General features: G+C 48.4%; 1 protein-coding gene across 1 annotated transcript in view; it reads left to right on the forward strand.

Moving 5' to 3' along the window:
- Positions 1-18,535, forward strand: part of ZNF516 (zinc finger protein 516) — a 113,129-nt gene that overhangs the window by 90,048 nt on the left and 4,546 nt on the right. Inside the window, 4 exon segments of the mRNA XM_021099077.1 lie at positions 331-711; positions 714-1,763; positions 8,909-9,013; positions 9,819-9,886. Of these exon segments, the coding sequence (XP_020954736.1) occupies positions 331-711; positions 714-1,763; positions 8,909-9,013; positions 9,819-9,886 (1,604 nt within the window).

Here is an 18,535-nt window from a genome sequence, read left to right on the forward strand (position 1 = left end):
ATATAACTAGTACTCTATGTTAACTAGTAACAGTGTGGTTATATGTCACTAAATGGGCAGCTATGTTATTTTCCTCTGCGATCTACTGAGTCATATAATTGCAAACAAAAACAAAAGCAAAAGCAAAAAAAGCCCAACCCTTAAGAATGTTAATTTGCCCTCAAGTTTGGTCTGCTCCCAACAGAGCCTGTTAGTCCAGGCCCTGGATCACACCGTTCCTGAGATCCGAGTGCTCCCCTCCATGAGTGGGCCTGGAATCGTGGGTGTGCTTCTCTGTCTCTTGTTCTGTTCTGATGAGAAATGGTAACTTCACTCATTTTGATCCTTCAGGGGCAAAGCCACACCGCTGCTGCTTTTCTGAAGAAGTAGCACCGACCAGGCTCTCCAATGGAGACCAAAGTCACACACTTGGAAATCACCCATCTGGAAGAGACTCCGGGGAGCCCAGCATGGGGATCACTGCTTCCACATCCGTACTTGAAAATGGTAGCAGAGAGACTTCCAAGAGACCAGAGCAGCCTAGGTTTTCCATGGACTTAAAGATGCCAGCATTTCACCCCAAGCAAGAGGTCCCGGGCTCCAGGGACTCTGCAGACCTCCCTTCGAAGCCTGATCAGACTTTTCTGGAACGGGCAGATCTGCAGCTCTTGTCAGAAAGCCAGGCCACCTACCCGAAGGAGAAGCTGTCCGATTTGCACAACAAGGAACATTCCGGGGAGGGAAAAGGGTGCTGGCCCCAGACCTGATCCCACTGGACCTGAGTGAGAGGTCGACGCGGGCTGACCCCAGCCATAAGGAGCTGGCCTCCTCGCTGCAAGCGGCCTTGGCCGTCCACCCGTGTCCTTACTGCAGCCATAAGACCTACTATCCCGAGGTCCTCTGGATGCACAAGCGCCTCTGGCACAGGGTCAGCTGCAGCTCCATGGCGCCCCAGTGGATCCAGCCCAACGGCTACAAGAGCATCAGAAACAACTTGGTTTTCCTCGCCCGGAGTGGACGCACGGGGCCCCCGCCCGCCCTCGGCGGCAAGGAGTGTCAGCCCCTGCCCATCTCTCGGTTCACTCGCACTCAGGTGCCAGGTGGGGCGCCGGGGACCAAAGGCAGCCCCTCACCCCTGGGCATGACCGTGAAAGCTGCCAGCTTGCCCAGGAACAAGGACAGCCATCCCGGGGGACCCTGTGGACTCTGGGCAGCTGCCCCCGATGGGCCTCGGCCGACCAAGCCCAGCCTGGGACCTGAGCAGCATGGGGCTCCGGCCCAGCTGCCCCCGGCCAAGCTCAAGCAGGAGGCCGGCTCCAAGCCTGGGCCCGTGGCAGGTGGGGGCAGCTTCAGCAGAAGTGCCACCCCCACACCCGTCATCGCCCGGGCCAGCTCCCAGCCCCCGGCCAACAGCAGGCTGGGAGACAAGTACGCACACCCCCCGGTGGCATCTGGCATCGTCCCCCCAAGTAAGCACAGCACCCCGGACCCCCTGAAAGCCAAATTCAGCCCTCAGCCTCAGGGTCAGCCACAAGTGAAAGGTGACGGGGGCCTCCCTCTACCTCCCCGAGAACCCCCCTCCAAGGCTGGCAACGGTGTGGGCTCCAGGGGCCACCTGGCATCGCAGGCCTCACCGGTGCTGCCCACCATCAAGCAGGAGCCCGTGGCTGACAGCCCTGAGAAACGCCTGGACATCCTCAATATCTTTAAGACATACATTCCAAAGGACTTTGCTTCTCTCTACCAGAGCTGGGGGGCCAGTGGCCCTGCACTCGAGCACAGAGGTAAGCCCTGGGCCCCTCCCTGCCCACCTGGGAATTAGCAGGTCGGGTGTTGCCCACCTGCTGTGTCTGGGCACCTAGGAGGGCGGCCCGGCTGGGGAGCGCCTGCCTGATGTGGGGCACGTCGGCCTCTGGGTGATGTCCCTCCAGTTAGGTCCCTGCCGCGCTGAGCGCACAGCCTCAGTCTGTGGCACTTCTCCACTTTGTTCATTTTATTTTATTTTATTTATTTATGTAATTATTATTTTTTTTTTTTGCCATTTCTTGGGCCGCTCCCTCAGCATATGGAGGTTCCCAGGCTAGGGATCGAATTGGAGCTGTAGCCGCCGGCCTACGCCAGAGCCATGGCCATGCGGGATCCGAGCCACGTCTGAGACCTACACCACAGCTCATGGGAATGCCGGATCCTTAACCCACTGAGCAAGGCCAGGGATCGAACCTGCAACCTCATGGTTCCTAGTTGGATTTGTTAACCACTGAGCCACAACGGGAACTCATCACTTTGTTCATTTTAAACAAGGAGTCCGTAGATGTTCCCTGTCCTCGTCCCTCTGCAGACAAGGCGTTCATTTGAAGTGATTCAGTTTTATTTTTACAGGTATAGAATTGAAAAAGTGCAGATTGGGACTTGAGTGTTTGTCAGCAGAGCCTCTGCATGGTGTGAATGTGTTACATCAGCTTTGGGGAATTGGCTAAAGTTACAGAAAAATTATACCTCAAGTCATGAGCTTCCTTTCCTCCCAGTGTCTCCCCATATTGATACCCAATAGCAATAATAATTAGGAATTGCCCGCCAATTGCCATATGCTCCACTGAATGCATCCCTTGATTATAGAGCCAAGGGAGCTCTCCCTTAACAACCAGCCACTGGGAAATCTAAGTACTTCCTATTGAAAAATAGCAGACAACCCCCTACCCCCCTCCGCAGGGGGTCTGGCTCTCAGTTCATTACCTGGGTGGGCCTAACCCTTCTGTGGACCGAACTGTGTATCTTGTGATGTATTAAAGCCGGAACCACCTCGGGTGACTTTTGAGATCCAGTCTCTCAGGTCCCAGGAACTTGGAGGCACCTTTGCGGGGTGAGGTCTAGGGTCCAGGGAAGCTGTGCACCCAGACCCGAGGTGCAGGATGCCCAGGTGGCCAGGGTTGCCGGGGGGACAGGTGTATGTCTCTAAGTTCCTGGTTTTCTCCTGTGGCTTGGACCTGCCCAACTCCATTGCTGGAGGCACGTTGGTGCGATGAGGATGCCATTGGTCCATGTTGACCCTTAGAGAAAAATGGAGTCGTTTTTGAGCAGGAGAAAACACAGGCGTTCCACAGTGTTAGAGATTTTGTCATTGGGGTCCTTGCCCTGGCTCTGGCTCAGCCAGAACCTCTTGGGATTTTCTAGAATGAAGCGGAGGCCTGGCTGCCTGGAGTTGAGGCTTTTATAAGACACAGTGCCCATGGCTGTGTCCTGGCTCAGACTCCCCTCCCCTCCCCTCTGCTTGACTAAGAGGCACTCGCCCCCTCGGTAGGTGGTGAAAGGCTGCTATGCTTGTAGTTTTTCAGTCGTTCCACATTTTTGGACGTTGTGAAATTTAGTGAGCTTTTCACTTCACAATGATAATATTTTTCCGATCGTGCAGATTAGTTGCTCTGAGATGGAATAAGCAAGCGTCTGTTCGTTGGCCTTTTGGCTCTCAGGCCAACCTCGGTTCTCTAGATACGGGTTTTCTCGGACCCTAAAGCCGAGAAGATTTAGACAGGAGATGATGGCGAGTTTTGTGGGCAACAGGTTCCTGGTGGTCCTGCCCCTCCATCCAGTGCCTCCCTGATCTACACGCCTTGAAGCCGGGTAGTGAGCAGGATATTGGTGCCAGTGTTTGGGTGACTTGCAGTTAGTAAACTGCACTTGACTTTCCTTTGTTACATTGTTACACCTGATGGCCCGCAGGAATCACTGTTCTAAACCTGCCAGTTTGCACAAGCAGCAAACATGCCCACGTCTTAAAGCCCTTTTGTGCGGCCTCCTTGCTTTCTCTCTTCCAAAAGTAGAAGTGAGTTTTAAGTTAAGGTTTAGAGAATTTCATATGACAGAATTTGAAGTACAAGTAGCCCTAAATGTTTTCCTTTTCCTTAAGATTTAAAAAAGAAGTGGTTCTGAGGCTTTTTCCTCCTCCTAAATATTTATCTTTTAAAGGTGAAAAATGCTAAATCGTCCTCGAAGTGTGTGTATTTTTGCATGATTTATTCTTCTCTTGTGCATACTGAAATACGTCAGGTATAAGACTACAGATTTTTTTTTTCACTCCAGTTTGAGTTTCTTAGGGGAGGTATTTAAACATTTTTGGCCTTAAAGCTCTAGTTCATATGTGGGCGAAGAACTGAGGTCAGCTGTGTTAACCTCGGTCAGCCTCCTCAGTTTACCTTGAAGGCCCTGCCAGGAGGGACGTGCTACCCCCACAGCACCCCTTCCCCAACTCTATTTGGCCCCTGGTCTGGACTTGGGGCCAAAGAGAGCTCTTCTGATGCATAGCTCATTGAGTTTTCAAACCCCACCCTTTGCCTTCCCTGCATCCCTCTCCTGGTCAACGGCCCACATTATTAGTCTGTGCCTGGCCTCCATAGCCTTCACTGCTTGCTTTCTCTTTTCAGTGTTTGTTTATAATGCCTTTTTTTTTTTTTTTTTTTTTTGGTCACACTTGCGGCATATGGAAGTTCCCAGACTAGGAGCTGAATTGGAGCTGCAGCTGCCAGGCTACACCACAGCCACAGCAGCATAAGATCCAAACTGCATCTGCGACCTACACCATGGCTCATGGCAACGCTGGATCCTTAACCCACTGATCAAGACCAGGGATTGAACCTGAGTCCTCATGGGAACTAGTCGGGTTTGTTACTGCTGAGCCACAGTGGGAACTCCCTAGAATGCTTTTAAAGTGTCTTAGCCACAAGGAAGTCCAGCAGGCATGGTGAGGTCTATTTGAGAGGTGAACAGAGCAGTAATATTTCCTGCTATGGAGTCTGCTATTGCAGCCTAGGAACTTACATGCAGCCACCTCCAAAAATACTATGTTATTGACATGTTACCGACTGCCCAGTAACTAAACTATTAAGGTTTGGGGTTTCCATTTTTTGCTGATTACCCATTTTTTCTTGAGTACACATGTGGTTGACTTTGGCGTCATGAACTTAGAGTCTTCACTAGTTCATCTCTAGTCCAGATAACCGTTGGCCCTGTCCCGTTCTGTGGGTCTGTCGGCACTTCTTGGGTCATCCTCTGATGCAGATGCTGTGTCTCCCCATGGGTGTCACCTATGGGGTGAAGTCATAGCCTCCTCATACAGGCCGTGGTCTACATGTACTGCTGTTGGATAGCCTTGTGGTGCTGCAGCAGAAATAAGCGGAAGGGACTCTGGTAAAAGAGGAGGAATTGGGACTTTCCCATTGTGGCTTAGTAGTAATGAACCGAACTGGTATCCATGAGGTTGTGGGTTCGATCCCTGGCCTCGCTCAATGGGATAAGGATCTGGCATTTCCGTGAGCTGTGGTTTAGGTCAAAGACGTGGCTTGGATCTCGAGTTGCTGTGGCTGTGGCACGGGCCGGCAGTTGTAGCTCCAGTTTGACCCCTGGCTTGGGAGCTTCCATGTGCCATGAGTATGGCCCTAAAAATACAAAAAAAAAAAAAAAAAAAAAAGGGAGGAGTTGATTTGTTGTGGACATGAGATCCTTGTGGTGCTGGAGGTGTGACCCTGACTCTGCAGGGTTGCTCAGGCGATGCTGCTGAGACTTCAGGTTCTCCCAAGGTCAGAAGAGAGAACTGGAGAGCATTCCCCACCTGTGTTTTGATGCAATGACATCTATGTAGAAACGAATAGTCTGGAAGCTCTGCCAAAAACTCTGCCCTAGTCAGGGAAACGACCAACATCCTTAGGGGCTTGAAGCCTAATCTTTTAAAGGTGTAAAAAGCTACCTTTTCTGTAATCACTCAGCTGTGTCACTCCCAAGTCTGGAAACAGGTATGAATAGCACAGGGGTGGTCTATTGATAGAATAATCATAAAATAATAGATTATCTGGGTTTCCAGGCTTTGTATCCAGCCTATAGTATAGGATAATATGGATTTTAGGATAAAAAATTGAAAAATAAAAGAAATGGGCTAATTCTGGGAGTTCCCACAGTAGCACAGCAGGTTAAGGATCCAGCATAGTCTCTGCAGTGACTCAGATTTGATCCCTTGCCTGGAAACGTCCATATGCTGAGACTGCAGCCAAAAAGAATTTAAAAAGAATGGGCTGATTCTGGATCGATAACATTTAAGGTCTTTTCTTGTTGGGATTTTATTTTTACATTTTTTGCTTTTTTAGGGCTGCACCCACAGCTTATGTAAGTTCCCAGGCTAGGGGTCAAATCAGAGCTGTAGCTGCTGGCCTACACCACAGCCACAACAACTCAGGATCCAAGCTGCATCTGCAACCTACGCCACAGCTCATGGCAATGCCAGATCCTCAACCCAGGAATGGAACCTGCATCCTCATGGACACTAGTCGGATTCATTTCTGCTAAGCCACGATGGGAACTCCTCTTGTCGGGATTTTATAAACATCGTTGATACCCAGGACACAGGCGTCATGTGATGATGGAAGAAGTGTACTTCCTTTGTGTGAATCTTGGTAGAATCTGCAGAATCCTTCAGTTTCCTTCTTCCCCTTGCTGGGGGAGGGGTGTCTCAGAGAAGCCTGAAGCTGAGGGTCTGCAGGTGCCCTGGGGGGACCCACCCAGCCCCTTCCTTTCCTTTCTGAGCTTCACTTACCAGGTCACAGTGTTGAGCTGCTTGCTCACCAGGTAGCCTTCAATTCAAATGAAGTGTATAACCTTTCTTACTAGCGCAGAATTTTGGAGTAGCTTGGGCGTGATATTATTGACTGTAAAGGGCAAGGGTCTTTTCTTTAAAAAGTAGAGAGAAAATGATATGCTAGAGGGCATGGACAGACTGTGTGACTGTATGTGTGTGAGTGTGTGTACCTGATGCTGATGTATGCTTAATTCAAGGAATAAGAATGATTGAGGGTACAAATGCTGTTTTTCCTATCCTCCCTTTGGATGGTCATCCTCATGGGTGGGGGACCTGGAGGCGAGATAGGACCTATATTTAGTCACAGCCCAATTATACCGGGAAAATCCAGGCCATCACAGCAGTTGTCAGGGGGGTCTTCACGGTGGTGCTTCCAGTGAAAAGGATTGAGGAACAAAGGTGCTCCTGAAGTTGAGATTTTCCTGGACTAAAACAGGAGGTGGGGCAGACCTGAAGGGCTGATAGTTAGCAGCTGGCAGAAGCCGTCCTCATCCTGGCTGAGTGTGGTCCAAAGAACCGGGTGTCCAGCCCCCTCCCCAGGAGCCCCGGCCACTCTGGAGCCTATCGGTCGTCCACCTGGGGACGCCCTCAGCTTTTCTTCCTCCTGCTTGGCTGGGTCAGGACTCCAGGGAAGAAGGAAGAGGGGGTGGGTGGTCCTGGCACACAGAGCCTGCTGCCCTGTTTCCGCAGTAAGTGGTCTTTCGCTAGTGATGGTCAGCGTTAAAATGTGTCTTATTCTGCTCGTGTCCCTGAAGCGGGTGACGGGAACCTGAGAACTTAGTGGGCAAGTTCTACATTCCTTGCAGACTCACATTCATGATGCAGCTGATGGGAGATCCGCCAGGCTCTGCCTCTCCATTCCTACATTTCTTTGGCTGTTATCTCCGTAAACATTATCTGTAATGCAGAAATAATTTTACAGTATTTTTATGTGTTGTGGCATCTGAATTAGCACAAGAAGAATGATTTGGTTTCAGCGATTTGGCCAAGACCCTTGGTCATCCTTTCACTTGCCTTTCACATGCAAATATCATTTTAGGTCCATAAATACTTAGCTTAGGGAACATCATTTAAAAAAAATGTGTTGGGAAGCTCCCGTCGTGGTGCAGCAGAAACGAATCCAACCAGGAACCATGAGGTTGCAGGTTCGATCCCTGGCCTCGATCAGTGGGTTATGGATCTGGCATTTCTGTGAGCTGTGGTGTAGGTCGCAGATGCAGCTTGGATCCCGCATGGCTGTGGCTCTGGCATAGGCCAGTGGCTACAGCTCTGATTAGACCCCTAGCCTGGGAACCTCCATATGCTGTGGGTGCAGCCCTAAAAAATGAATAAATAAACAAAAATTAAAAAAAAAAAAATGTGTTGGGAGTTTCTGTTGTGGCTCAGTGGGTTAAGAACCCTCCTAGTATCTATGAGGATGTGGATTTGATCCCTGGCTTCGCTCAGTGGGTTAAGGATCTGGAGTTGCCCTATGCTGCGGTGTAGTACATAGATGTGGCTTGGATCCGGCGTTGCTGCGGCTGTGGGGCAGGTCATCAGTTGCAGCTCCTTTTCGACCCCTAGCTTGGGAACTTCCATATGCCACACGGGGGCCCTAAAAAGACAGGAAAAAAAAATGTTTTTTATGTGTTGGAACAGGTGTATCTTTTTCTAGTTAGTACTTTTGGGTTTTGTTTTTCCCTTGAGTTGAGTTACATTGAATTGCACTGAGATGGTCAGGCTCAGGGACGTCACGCTGGAGCTATTGCTACATGAACAATTAAATGCCTTTTCTTCAGAGACACCCTCAAACAGAAAAGCCTGGCAGACAAGCAAACGCCGTCTATGTCTCTTTTCTGACAAAAGCCGGGCATCTTTTAGGATCAAGAGGGACAGGAGGCTGGTGCTCTCAGCCCCGCCTCCTTCCCAGGTGTCCTGTCTGTGCTGTGCCCACGGTGCTCTGGGCACACAGGTAAGGGCCTGGTGGGAGGGTGGGACTGCTTAGCTCCCTGACAAGTGGCCCAGCATTACCAAGGGGACCAGCCTGGCCCTGCTCCTTGGTCCTGTGCCTGATCTGGCTGCATTGCTCCTGCAGCCGTAGGTGGGACCCCAGCTACCCAAGCCCTGCCCAACTGAGGGTCCGCAGGTGCAGGTGCCTCCCAGGGACAGGATTTAATTTGCTGTAATCTGTGCTTCCTCAAGGTTGGTCCTGGGGTGCAGGCTGTCAGGGGCCTGGACGTGCCTCATCAGGACAGACAGACGGACTAATGATGTTTTTCTCTCCCCCTCCCCCCTCTGCCCCTGCCCCCCACCCTTGGCACCGCCACCCAGGGACGCTCCGGACGCAGGCCCACCAGGGAGACTTCGTCTGCGTGGAGTGTGGGAAGTGCTTTCATCAGCCCAGCCACCTCAGGGCCCACATGAGGGCTCACACAGGTACCTGCCTGTGCACCCAGGGGCCCCGGGTGCAGGCTTTCCTGCCCAGCTTTGTTTCCCATGGTCGGTGACGTCTTTAGATCTGGCCCCCAGTGAGGTGCGGGGTCAAGCATCCTCTTCTGTGATTAGACTCTGGAGTCTCCCGTCCAGCGCCTGTGCCTGAAATGGGTTTTCCTTTGCATCCAAGTGCCATGGGGTTTATTTGAGAGAGGCCTGTTTGCAGATGCTCCCTGTAAATTAGAGGGTGGACTCCCTGCAAGTGAACAGGCCCATGGGTTGTACGGCCACAGCAAGCACCAAAACCCAAGCCCCCATCAGCTTCTTTCCTCACTGGCACTGGCTGGACGTGGACAGGTCAGTGCTGAGTGGCAGGACCTGGATCCTTGGTGTAAAGAGCTTGCCTGAGATGGAGTTGGGTGAAAGCATTGTGTGTGCAGAGGCCATGCAGCAGGGCTAGGCGAGGCCCGAGGGGCTTCAGCCCATGTGTGAAGGATGCTTCCTATGAGGGTCTGATGCAAAGTGACAGGGGCCACATGGTAAGTGACGCAAGAGGAGGGTCCCTCTGCAGCACCCTGCTAATTAATGTTGTCACTGATGGAGGCGAAGTCTGAATTAAAAAGGGCACCGGCCCCGGGCAGCGTTTTCAGCCTCTTACAGTAAGTGTTATGGTAAATTGGTATTTTCTGGCCACAGGCTGTGTGCTGGTGTCTTTTTTTGTGTGCAAGTGGTTAATCTGTAAGGGCGTGTGTGTGATGGCGTCGGGAAGCCCATGCTCTCCTGCTAACGCATGTCCTTGTCCCCACAGTGCTGTTTGAGTCTAATGGCCTCCGAGGTGCTGACATCCACGGCGCATCTGCTGATGTCCCCAAACAAGTAGGTCTCCCATGGTGTGGGATGTGTGGCTTTTTTGTGGTGGCTGGGAAGAGGCGGGTCGTGGTGGTCATCGCAAGCGTACTACCTAGTGGGTTACCAGGTGTGGAAGTCACTTTCGCTGCTTAGAATCAGAACCCAGTCCATGGGGACACCTGTGGGTGACGGATAACACTGAAGGTCGCCCAGGCCGTGAACTACTGAATGCGGGGGTATTGGGTCTGTTGGAGTGAGGGACTTGGTAGAGATGGGTGGTGATGGAAAACACTAGAAATCCACACTTGCCCGAACGCAGGCTGTTTTGCCTGTAAGTTGGCTTGAGAACAAGTTCTGCTTCCTCTCTTGTTTTTAGCAGCCTGTTTTGAATTCCTCTGTAAGAGCTTTCCGCTGAATTGGCCTCACCCTCTTCCTAATTTTCTGTGTAACACACCACCGACTTGACCATAATGCATAAAAATACCTGTGAGCAGGTACACAGAACGCAGATTATTGGAGACGCATGGCCTCAGTAGGGAAGCCATTCAGTCTGCAAAAGGTGGCAGAGTCCTGGACACGTGTGATGCTTCACGTGTTGCTCCAAGCAGGAGGGCCATGCCCCCCAAAGTGGTCTCCTCTTATCCTGGGCTGAAAGCACCGGCTTTCCCAGCACCTCTTCCTTTGTGTCCCTTTATGGCAGGTCACTCCTGTCCTCTTGGTCTTCCAGAAGCTTTTGCTACAGTAACGTTCTTGCTGTCTCATCGGTTGCTCTAGAATATTCTGTAACTGCAACCTCTCCCCTTTGTGAACAAAGAGGGGTTTCTTTGCCACCAAAGTAAACCAAGGTCCTTTCTGGGTGGTGAGTTCAAGTTTGCATGTGTGGGGTTTGCTTGTTGACGATGGCGATGGTGACCAGGATGTCAGCGGAACCTCTAGAAATTCCAGTCTCTTTCTCTAGAGGACAATAGTGAGCAATAAGAGACGCTGCCTCGAGCCTGCTGCTCATTAAGGGTTGAGCTGGTCCAAGGTCGGACAGTAGTCAAGCCAGCTCAGTCATTTTGTTTGTTACTGAATTTTTCAGAATCCCTCTTTGCTGTTAAAAGCCTTCCCTTCATATATCATGGACAGAATGCCTGGTCCTTTGTTGTAGGTTTTTAGTGAGTGACTTCTCTCTCTTAGGAAAACCCCTAGTTTTAGAATGTGAAGCCATTATTTCATGATGCAGTGACAATTTATGAAATAAATAACATCTCGCTGAATGCGGAATTAAAAGATTTCCCGAACACATGTGACCTTAGCGCGAATTAGGCAGCACTCTCCTTTTGAACAGAAATAAACCCCCTTTCGACAGCAGTCACCGTGATGTGTTTGTGGGATGTTGCGAGAGCAAGGTCGTGCCATAATTGGAGAATTACATACTGAGATTACAAGGGGAGTCAATCCAGGGTGTTCCTGCAGACACAGGCGACCCATTAAATCCACCTAAGACGTGGCTTTTCCAGAAGAGTGTGTGACGGGGGCGGGCGGCACCAGGCAGGTCTGTGAATAACATAGTGAGATTCTTCAGGAACGCACATCGGTTTACTTGCCGCATGTTAATTCAGCCTAAGCCTCTTTAAAATGCTTCTGTCATAGGGAGAAATAGATCAACAAAGCAAATCACTAAGACCATGTTTTGAATGATTTCTGTGTGCCTGAGCGTTACGCTGGGAATTCAGAGCAGTTGTTGCTCTTCCTTGATTATGATAGAGAAAAAGATGTATTTATATTTTTGTCTTTGTCTCTATAAACCCACGTTCTGCAATTTTAGACTTATTACCAGCCCACCTCTGAGTTTCATGTTGACAGGGACTCAAGACCGAGGTCTCAGAAACTGTGGACTCCTGGTTCGAGGTTTCCGTGGGTCAGCTGTCTTGCTTTTCAGTCTCCGGACAGTGGATGTCAGTCCTGTGGCATCGAACCTGAGCTGGATTTGCGCACCTCTCAGGCTGGCATACTTGAGAGTATAGCCTCTGGAAGTACTTTGTCCTTTGTTACATTTAAAGTAGCCATGGTTGATTAATCACTAAAGGGTTCTGGTTCTCGAAGGAAATTCTGTTCTTCTCCACATACTTTGGAATTTAGGAATCCTCATGGAGCTGTGTCTACCAGGATAATTGCAAAACACAGCAATAGTAGGTATAGGTTGAAATCTTGGTGTTCTTTCTTATTCTGGAGTTCTCATTGTTTACAAAAACCACAATTGCTGTCTTAGATTTAGGATTTAGAATACATTATGGATTCATTGAACAATTCTGTAGTTATTTATGTCTAGAAAGGGACTCATTATACTTATCAGCCATGTTCTTTTTCATGTTTGGCATGCTTTACAAACATTAGCTAATTAATATTTAAATCATACTCTTTTTCTGTGGGCTTTAGAAGCAGTGGATCAAGGGATTTTTTTTTCAATCATACAACTTTGTGTATTCACGCAGAAATTCTTTGATGTAGCACTTAAAGTTGATGGACTTCTATAGATGTACATAATAGATGTTAAATTATCTCACTGAAACAGTGTTTGGGAATTCAGTTCTGCAGTAATCTTTTATTCACTCATTAGCAGTATTTATGGAGCACATCCGATGTGCCAGGCTCTGTCGTATTGGCGGAGATAATCCAGATATTGGGAGACAAGGTAAATATTTGTATTGCCTTGATGGTGCTCGAGGCCCAAGGGGTGGTTTAGAGGTGCAGAGTTGTAATCGGCTGAGGGTCCTGGAATGCAGGCTTGGGGCATTGAGTACACTGCGCTGGGGGCCGAAGGGCGGAGGTCCCCGCCCCCCAGAGGTAGAAGAGCAGCTTCCTTGTATGAAGTTCAAGGCTGGAGGAGGGAAAGCCAGGTGGCTGGGAAGCATCTCAGGACAGGAGCCTGGGGAGACACACAGGCACTTGGTGTTGGTACTGAGATGCGGGAGCTCCATCCTGAGGGGCCCAGGGACTTGAGCTGGGTATTACGTCACAAGGGCTTGTGTCTGCAGCAGGTCAGGCTGGTCTTTGTCAGGGATAGAGTGTGGTGGTTCTGGACAGCTGGCTGGACCACTGTGGAGGTGCTTAGGGTCGTTCCAGCGGGACCCAGAAGTGGCCCCAGCTTGGGTAGGGCTGGAGGGGTGGGAGGTGGGTGTGGGGACAGAGGCAGGATGGGAGGGGAAGAGGGGGGTGGCCTTGGGTTCTGGCTTAAGGCTTCAGCTCTCTCAGAGGAGCCATGCCTAGAGCGGGGAACTGGGCAGGAGGAACCTGACAAAACCAGTTCCAGATGACCTTCAAGTTCAAGATGCCTCTTGGCAGGTGACTCTGTGGGACTGAAGTGGAGAAGAATGATTCTTGTTGGAACGGATAAATATTTAATAGCTCCCATCGTTGAAGTTCGGTCAAGATCAGCCAGTTCTACTCTGAGAGACTCAACAACATGAATTATTACTAAGATACTGGGTTACTGAGTCAGGGCTCTGCCCTAGACCTCCCTTCAGGCAGGTGAACCTCACCTATGCTTCTTCACCTGGAAAATGATGACAGAAGCCACACTTACTTCTGTGCTTGCTAAGAAAATGAGCAGTGCGGGTGAACCGAGCCTGGCAGAGACCACGTCCAGGGCGTTAGCTGCTGTCAGTTTCTCTAAGGCTGAACAGTCGTCCTTAATGACTGGGGAGACCCAGGTGTTTTCTTGTCTAAACGTCACGGTCACTTCCTCTCCTTGGCGTCTCCTGCTTGTCGATGCTCTGATGTTGCCTTGTTTTACAGTCTGCTTGCTGGTAGTGCCTTAAAGGGAGGATGGGAAAAACTGTGTCTTGTCAACACAGATGTAGTTCCCAGGCTTGCTGCCCCTAGTTCAGAGGATCTCAATCTAGGGGACAAAGGTCATATCTGCACACACAATAGATACAGCCACTGCCCTGACTTTGCCGTGTTAATATTGGAATTTTCTATGTCGGATAGTCCTAGTGTCATAATATACAGTCTATCTGGAACAGTGGGGCAGGGCTGGGGTCTGTACACATATGCCAGGATGGATTAAATGCAGTTAGATCAGGATGACCCACTTGATGAAAAAGAAGAGTTTCCATTTTGGTTTTGTTGTTCAAGGTCATACATGCAGTTTATTTTTTTCTTTTCCATTATGGTTTATTAAGGATATTGAATAGAGTTCCCTGTGCTGTACAGTAGGACTTTGTTTCTCTCCATCCTATGTCTAATAGTTTGCATCTGCTAACCCCAGACTCCCACTCCATCCCTCCCCTTCCTCCAAAGAGTTTCCTTTTGATGTGTTTTTGGTTGTGGTCTCTTTTCTGTTCCATGCTGGTGAAGCCTCATCTGTGTCAGGCTTGCACTTGAAGTAGGAGATCCCAGCGCAGTCCTTTCTTTATCAGGAAGCAGAGGTGCTAGGTGGGGTGGAGAGGATTACTGAGGTCTTGGAAGCTGAAGATCTGGATTAAATAGTAGTAGGGTATCTATATGGGAAAAGCCTCTGAAAAAGAAGGGATGTGTGTATCTGTGTAACTGAATCACTTTGTTGTATACCAGACATTATCACAACATTGTAAATCAACCATACTTCAATAAAACTTTGATTTTTTCTTTTTTTAGTTTTACCTATCACATTTAGGTCTTTCTTTCTTTATTTTTGTCTTTTTTGTCTTCTTAGAGCCACACCCACAGCATATGGAGGTTCCCAGGCTCGGGGTCTAATTGGAGCTGTTGCTGCCAGACTACACCACAGCCACAGCAATGGGGGATCCAAGCCGAGTTTTTGACCTACACCACAGCTTACGGCAACACCAGATCCTCAACCCGGCTGAGTGAGGCCAGGGATTGAACCCTCGTCCTCATGGATGCTAGTCTGGTTCGCTAACCACTGAGCCATAACAGGAACTCCTTTTTTTTTTTTTAGTTTTACCTTTCCCATTTAGGTCTTTATTTATTTATTTATTTATTTATTGTCTTTTCTTTTTAGGGCCACACCCATGGCATATGGAGGTTCCCAAGCTAGGAGTCGAATCAGAGCTGTAGCCACCGGCCTACACCAGAGCCACAGCAACGCCAGATCCGAGCCGCGTCTGCCACCTAAAGCACAGCTCATGGCAACGGCAGATCCTTAACTCATTGAGAGAGGCCAGGGATTGAACCCGCAACCTCATGGTTCCTAGTCAGATTTGCTTCCGCTGCGCCATGATGGGAACTCCAAGGTCTTTATTTATTTATTTATTTTTATTTTTTTATTTTTTTAATTTTTAAAAATTAAAAGAAATAGTAGGGTATTGGATAGTTGGTTCACGGGCATAGTACCAGTTCTGTAGGCATCTCATTCTTCTGCATTGATTGATTTACTGTAAAAGGGTAAAAAAACCAAACCAAACCAAAACCAAAACGCTGCCAGAGAGGAGCCCTCTTCGTGAGCGGAGCTTCCATAGCTGTGGGGACGCGTCTTCCAACCCTTGGGAGGAAAGCCACCACTGCTGGTGCCTGTTGGGTTAGGAGGATGATTCTGATTCCTAAGAGAAGCCAACATTCCCAGCAAAATCTGCATCAGGGGAGGAATTCATGTATATTGTTGCTTTCAAGATGCTTTGTCAGAGGAACAACTTAATGTTTAATTTCTGGCAGTTCTCAAAATTCATCATGAGAGCATTTTGAGAAAATAATCTGCTAAAATATTGGTATCATTGTGCTATGGATGTTAGAGCAAAAAGTAAGAGTTTTTTTTTAGCGTTGTGGAGAAATTGTATTTTTCCATTATATTGTTATTAAACATCAGAGATTAAGACAATGTCTAAAACTAAGAAAAATTAACCCTCTCTCCCTCCATTCCCTGGGTTTTGGGATTTAAAAGACCAGCTTGTTTCTTGCTGAAATATGAAATCTGATATTTTGATTTGTCTGGATTCCTTGCCAAAAGTTATAGACTTTGATTAATAGTTTATTTCTTATTATTCTAAATCTTATTTTATAATAGTTAAGCTGGAGAAATAATTCCATTCATCAAAATAACAGGAAATGAGAAAATAAATGGCAGCCTCATTTGTCTCATTTTTAGCTACCGAGATTGTAATGCAGATGATGGGAAATCATGTAGCTTGGTCTATTTGAATGTATGTATAATATGTTTTCAGTGTCACAGATCTCATCTCCAAATTCAGCTGCTTTGTCTCAGCAATTTTCTTACTCACGAAACCAAACATCTTGAAACACAGTATCCATTTTTGCCATTAAAGATGACATAGGGTGAAGAGTTGTGAGGATAACTAGCGATTTATCTAGAGTGACCTGTGACCTGTAACGGCGTGTTGATCGCTTGCTGAGAAATGTCCTACTCAGTAGGGTTCTCTCTGTGTCCTTCAGTGTTGAGCATCAGCTTCTGTGTCTAACACAGGCCTTGTTCCACAGGCCAAGCCCCTCTGGAGGCTGAGATCCTGGGGTGCGGGAGCAGAGGCTTGGTGTGTGTATGTCAGTGACCCCTGCCCATGAGCTCATCTGCATCCCCTTCCCTTGTAAGCAGAAAGGAGAAAAGTAAGCCTCCCCAGAAGTTCCAGAAGCCAGTGTTCATCCCTGGGACATTGAAGGCCTCAAAGAAAGGGACTATTTCTTTCAGTCTTCCTGAAGAGCCCACAATGCACACGGGTGTAAGAAAGAAAAGCCACATTTTCTACAAGCATGCTTCTCATTTTCTGACTGCTCTTTCTTCCTAGGAGAAAACAAAGCTGGTTTGTGCTCAAATACCACGTGTCCCCTTAATTTAAGAGTTTCTGTGATTCCTTTCGTCCATAGCTGCCTACCCCCACCCACCCCCATACATGATTTCTCAGATGAGTTTCACTCATTTCTTAAAAACCCTGTAGGGCCGCCAGATGGCTTGATCAAGTGTTGGTCCCAATGAGTCAGTACGTGAAGACAGCTCTTTAGAATGAGATGCTGTTTGAACACATGCCTTCCTTTATAAAGGAAAGCAGGCACCCGGGCCCCTGGATGTGTGGACAACATTTAACAACCTGGTTATTCGGGTTAGCCATATCGTGCAGTCCTTCTAAAATAAATAGTTTAAAAATTGCAGAGCCTGCAGTGTAAAAGCTCAGTGCTTTATAGAGAGAGGCAGTCTTTCTGTTCTCTCTCTGAGGGTCCTTCTCCTTTCTCCCAAGCACATTTGTATATTCAGGTCCAAAGAGAGGGAAATCCAAGGAGATGCCCTGGGAGGGACTCTGTGGGTGTTTATGGAATCTACACACACACACACACACACACACAGGCACGCACATAACACGTGTTCCTTCGCATTCTTTGCCATTTATGGAATCAGGCCTGTCTGTTTGCTTCATACATTTACTTCCTAGAGACGTTCAAGGCCAGTCACCTAATAGCTCACAGTAACTCTTTTTTTTTTTTTTTCCTATTTGTAAACACAAAGGCAGTTTTCCTTCCTCGAACATATCTGGAACGCATTCTGAACGATCCCCGGTGATCCAAGGCGTGATGTCGCTGTGCAGAAATGCCAAACACCCTTGTCAGTTATTGCAGGGATCTCACCATCTACTTAAAGAAGTTTTATTACTGCCCTCCTTCTGTTACTGTTTCCTACATATCAAATGAACTACTGTTGGTACCACTTTGCCCCCCTCCCTCCAGCCCCTCTAAAATGTTGTTGAGTATCTCTCTGACTTTGAGAGATGTCGACTACTAGGTGTCATGAATGCAGAGCTAATTTTAAAGTAGGAGTGTTCCGAGACTATTAACTAAAGAGAAGCACTTAATTCGTTATGTCAACCAGACCACCCCCCCAACCCTGACTTATTTCTTGGGTTCCTGCAGGCATAGCAAAACCAGTTTGGATTTCACACGAGTGCTATCCTTACTGTGTGCAGGTTCCTTTCAAGCTGTTGATTTTACTTCCTCAAGACATTAGCTGAAGGTTAATGCAGTTAAGTAAGGCTAATCGTGCCTGGTTGTTTTGTCCTTGGATCGTAAAGGCCACCATTCAAACAATGATGCTTCAGATGTCATTTGAGAACCTTCCCTGAAAGCTGCGGCTCTTGTTTATTCTTCTTTTCCTCTCCCAGTTCTCGTGCCTTTAGAATACCCCTTCTGTTTTCCAGCATGGTAATTATTTATGGAAATGGATGGAAGCTCTTTCTCGGGTTCTGATGGACCTATGTGAGGGCTGTACTTTTGCTTTATTCGGCCACTAAGTTCAGCCCTGTTAAGACCATCATCCACCTACAAATCTGCTTCGTATTGTAGAGCATTGCTTTGGTGGATCTTCTGGTCCCATCTTGCCATCTTTTTTGCCTTTTCTCCAGAGCTGGTTCAGATACTATGATTTGCTCTGCTCGTGCACAAGACACAGAAGTGTGATAAACCTCTGTAACAGATCTGGGAAGTGATTTTCTAAAGCTGACACTGGAAGGTGGGAAGGCACGTTTAAAACATTTCCTGGGAGTTCCCGCTGTGGCTCAGTGGTTTAACAAATCCAACTGGGAACCACGAGGTTGCGGGTTCTATCCCTGGCCTTGCTCTGTGGGTTAAGGATCCAGTGTTGCCGTGAGCTGTGGTGTAGGTTGCAGACGCGGCTCAGATCCCGAATTGCTGTGGCTCTGGCATAGGCCGGCAGCTACAGCTCAGATTAGACCCCTAGCCTGAGAAGCTCCATAC

The sequence above is a fragment of the Sus scrofa genome, chromosome 1, assembly GCF_000003025.6.
Source record: "Sus scrofa isolate TJ Tabasco breed Duroc chromosome 1, Sscrofa11.1, whole genome shotgun sequence".
Classification (NCBI taxonomy): Eukaryota; Metazoa; Chordata; class Mammalia; order Artiodactyla; family Suidae; genus Sus; species Sus scrofa.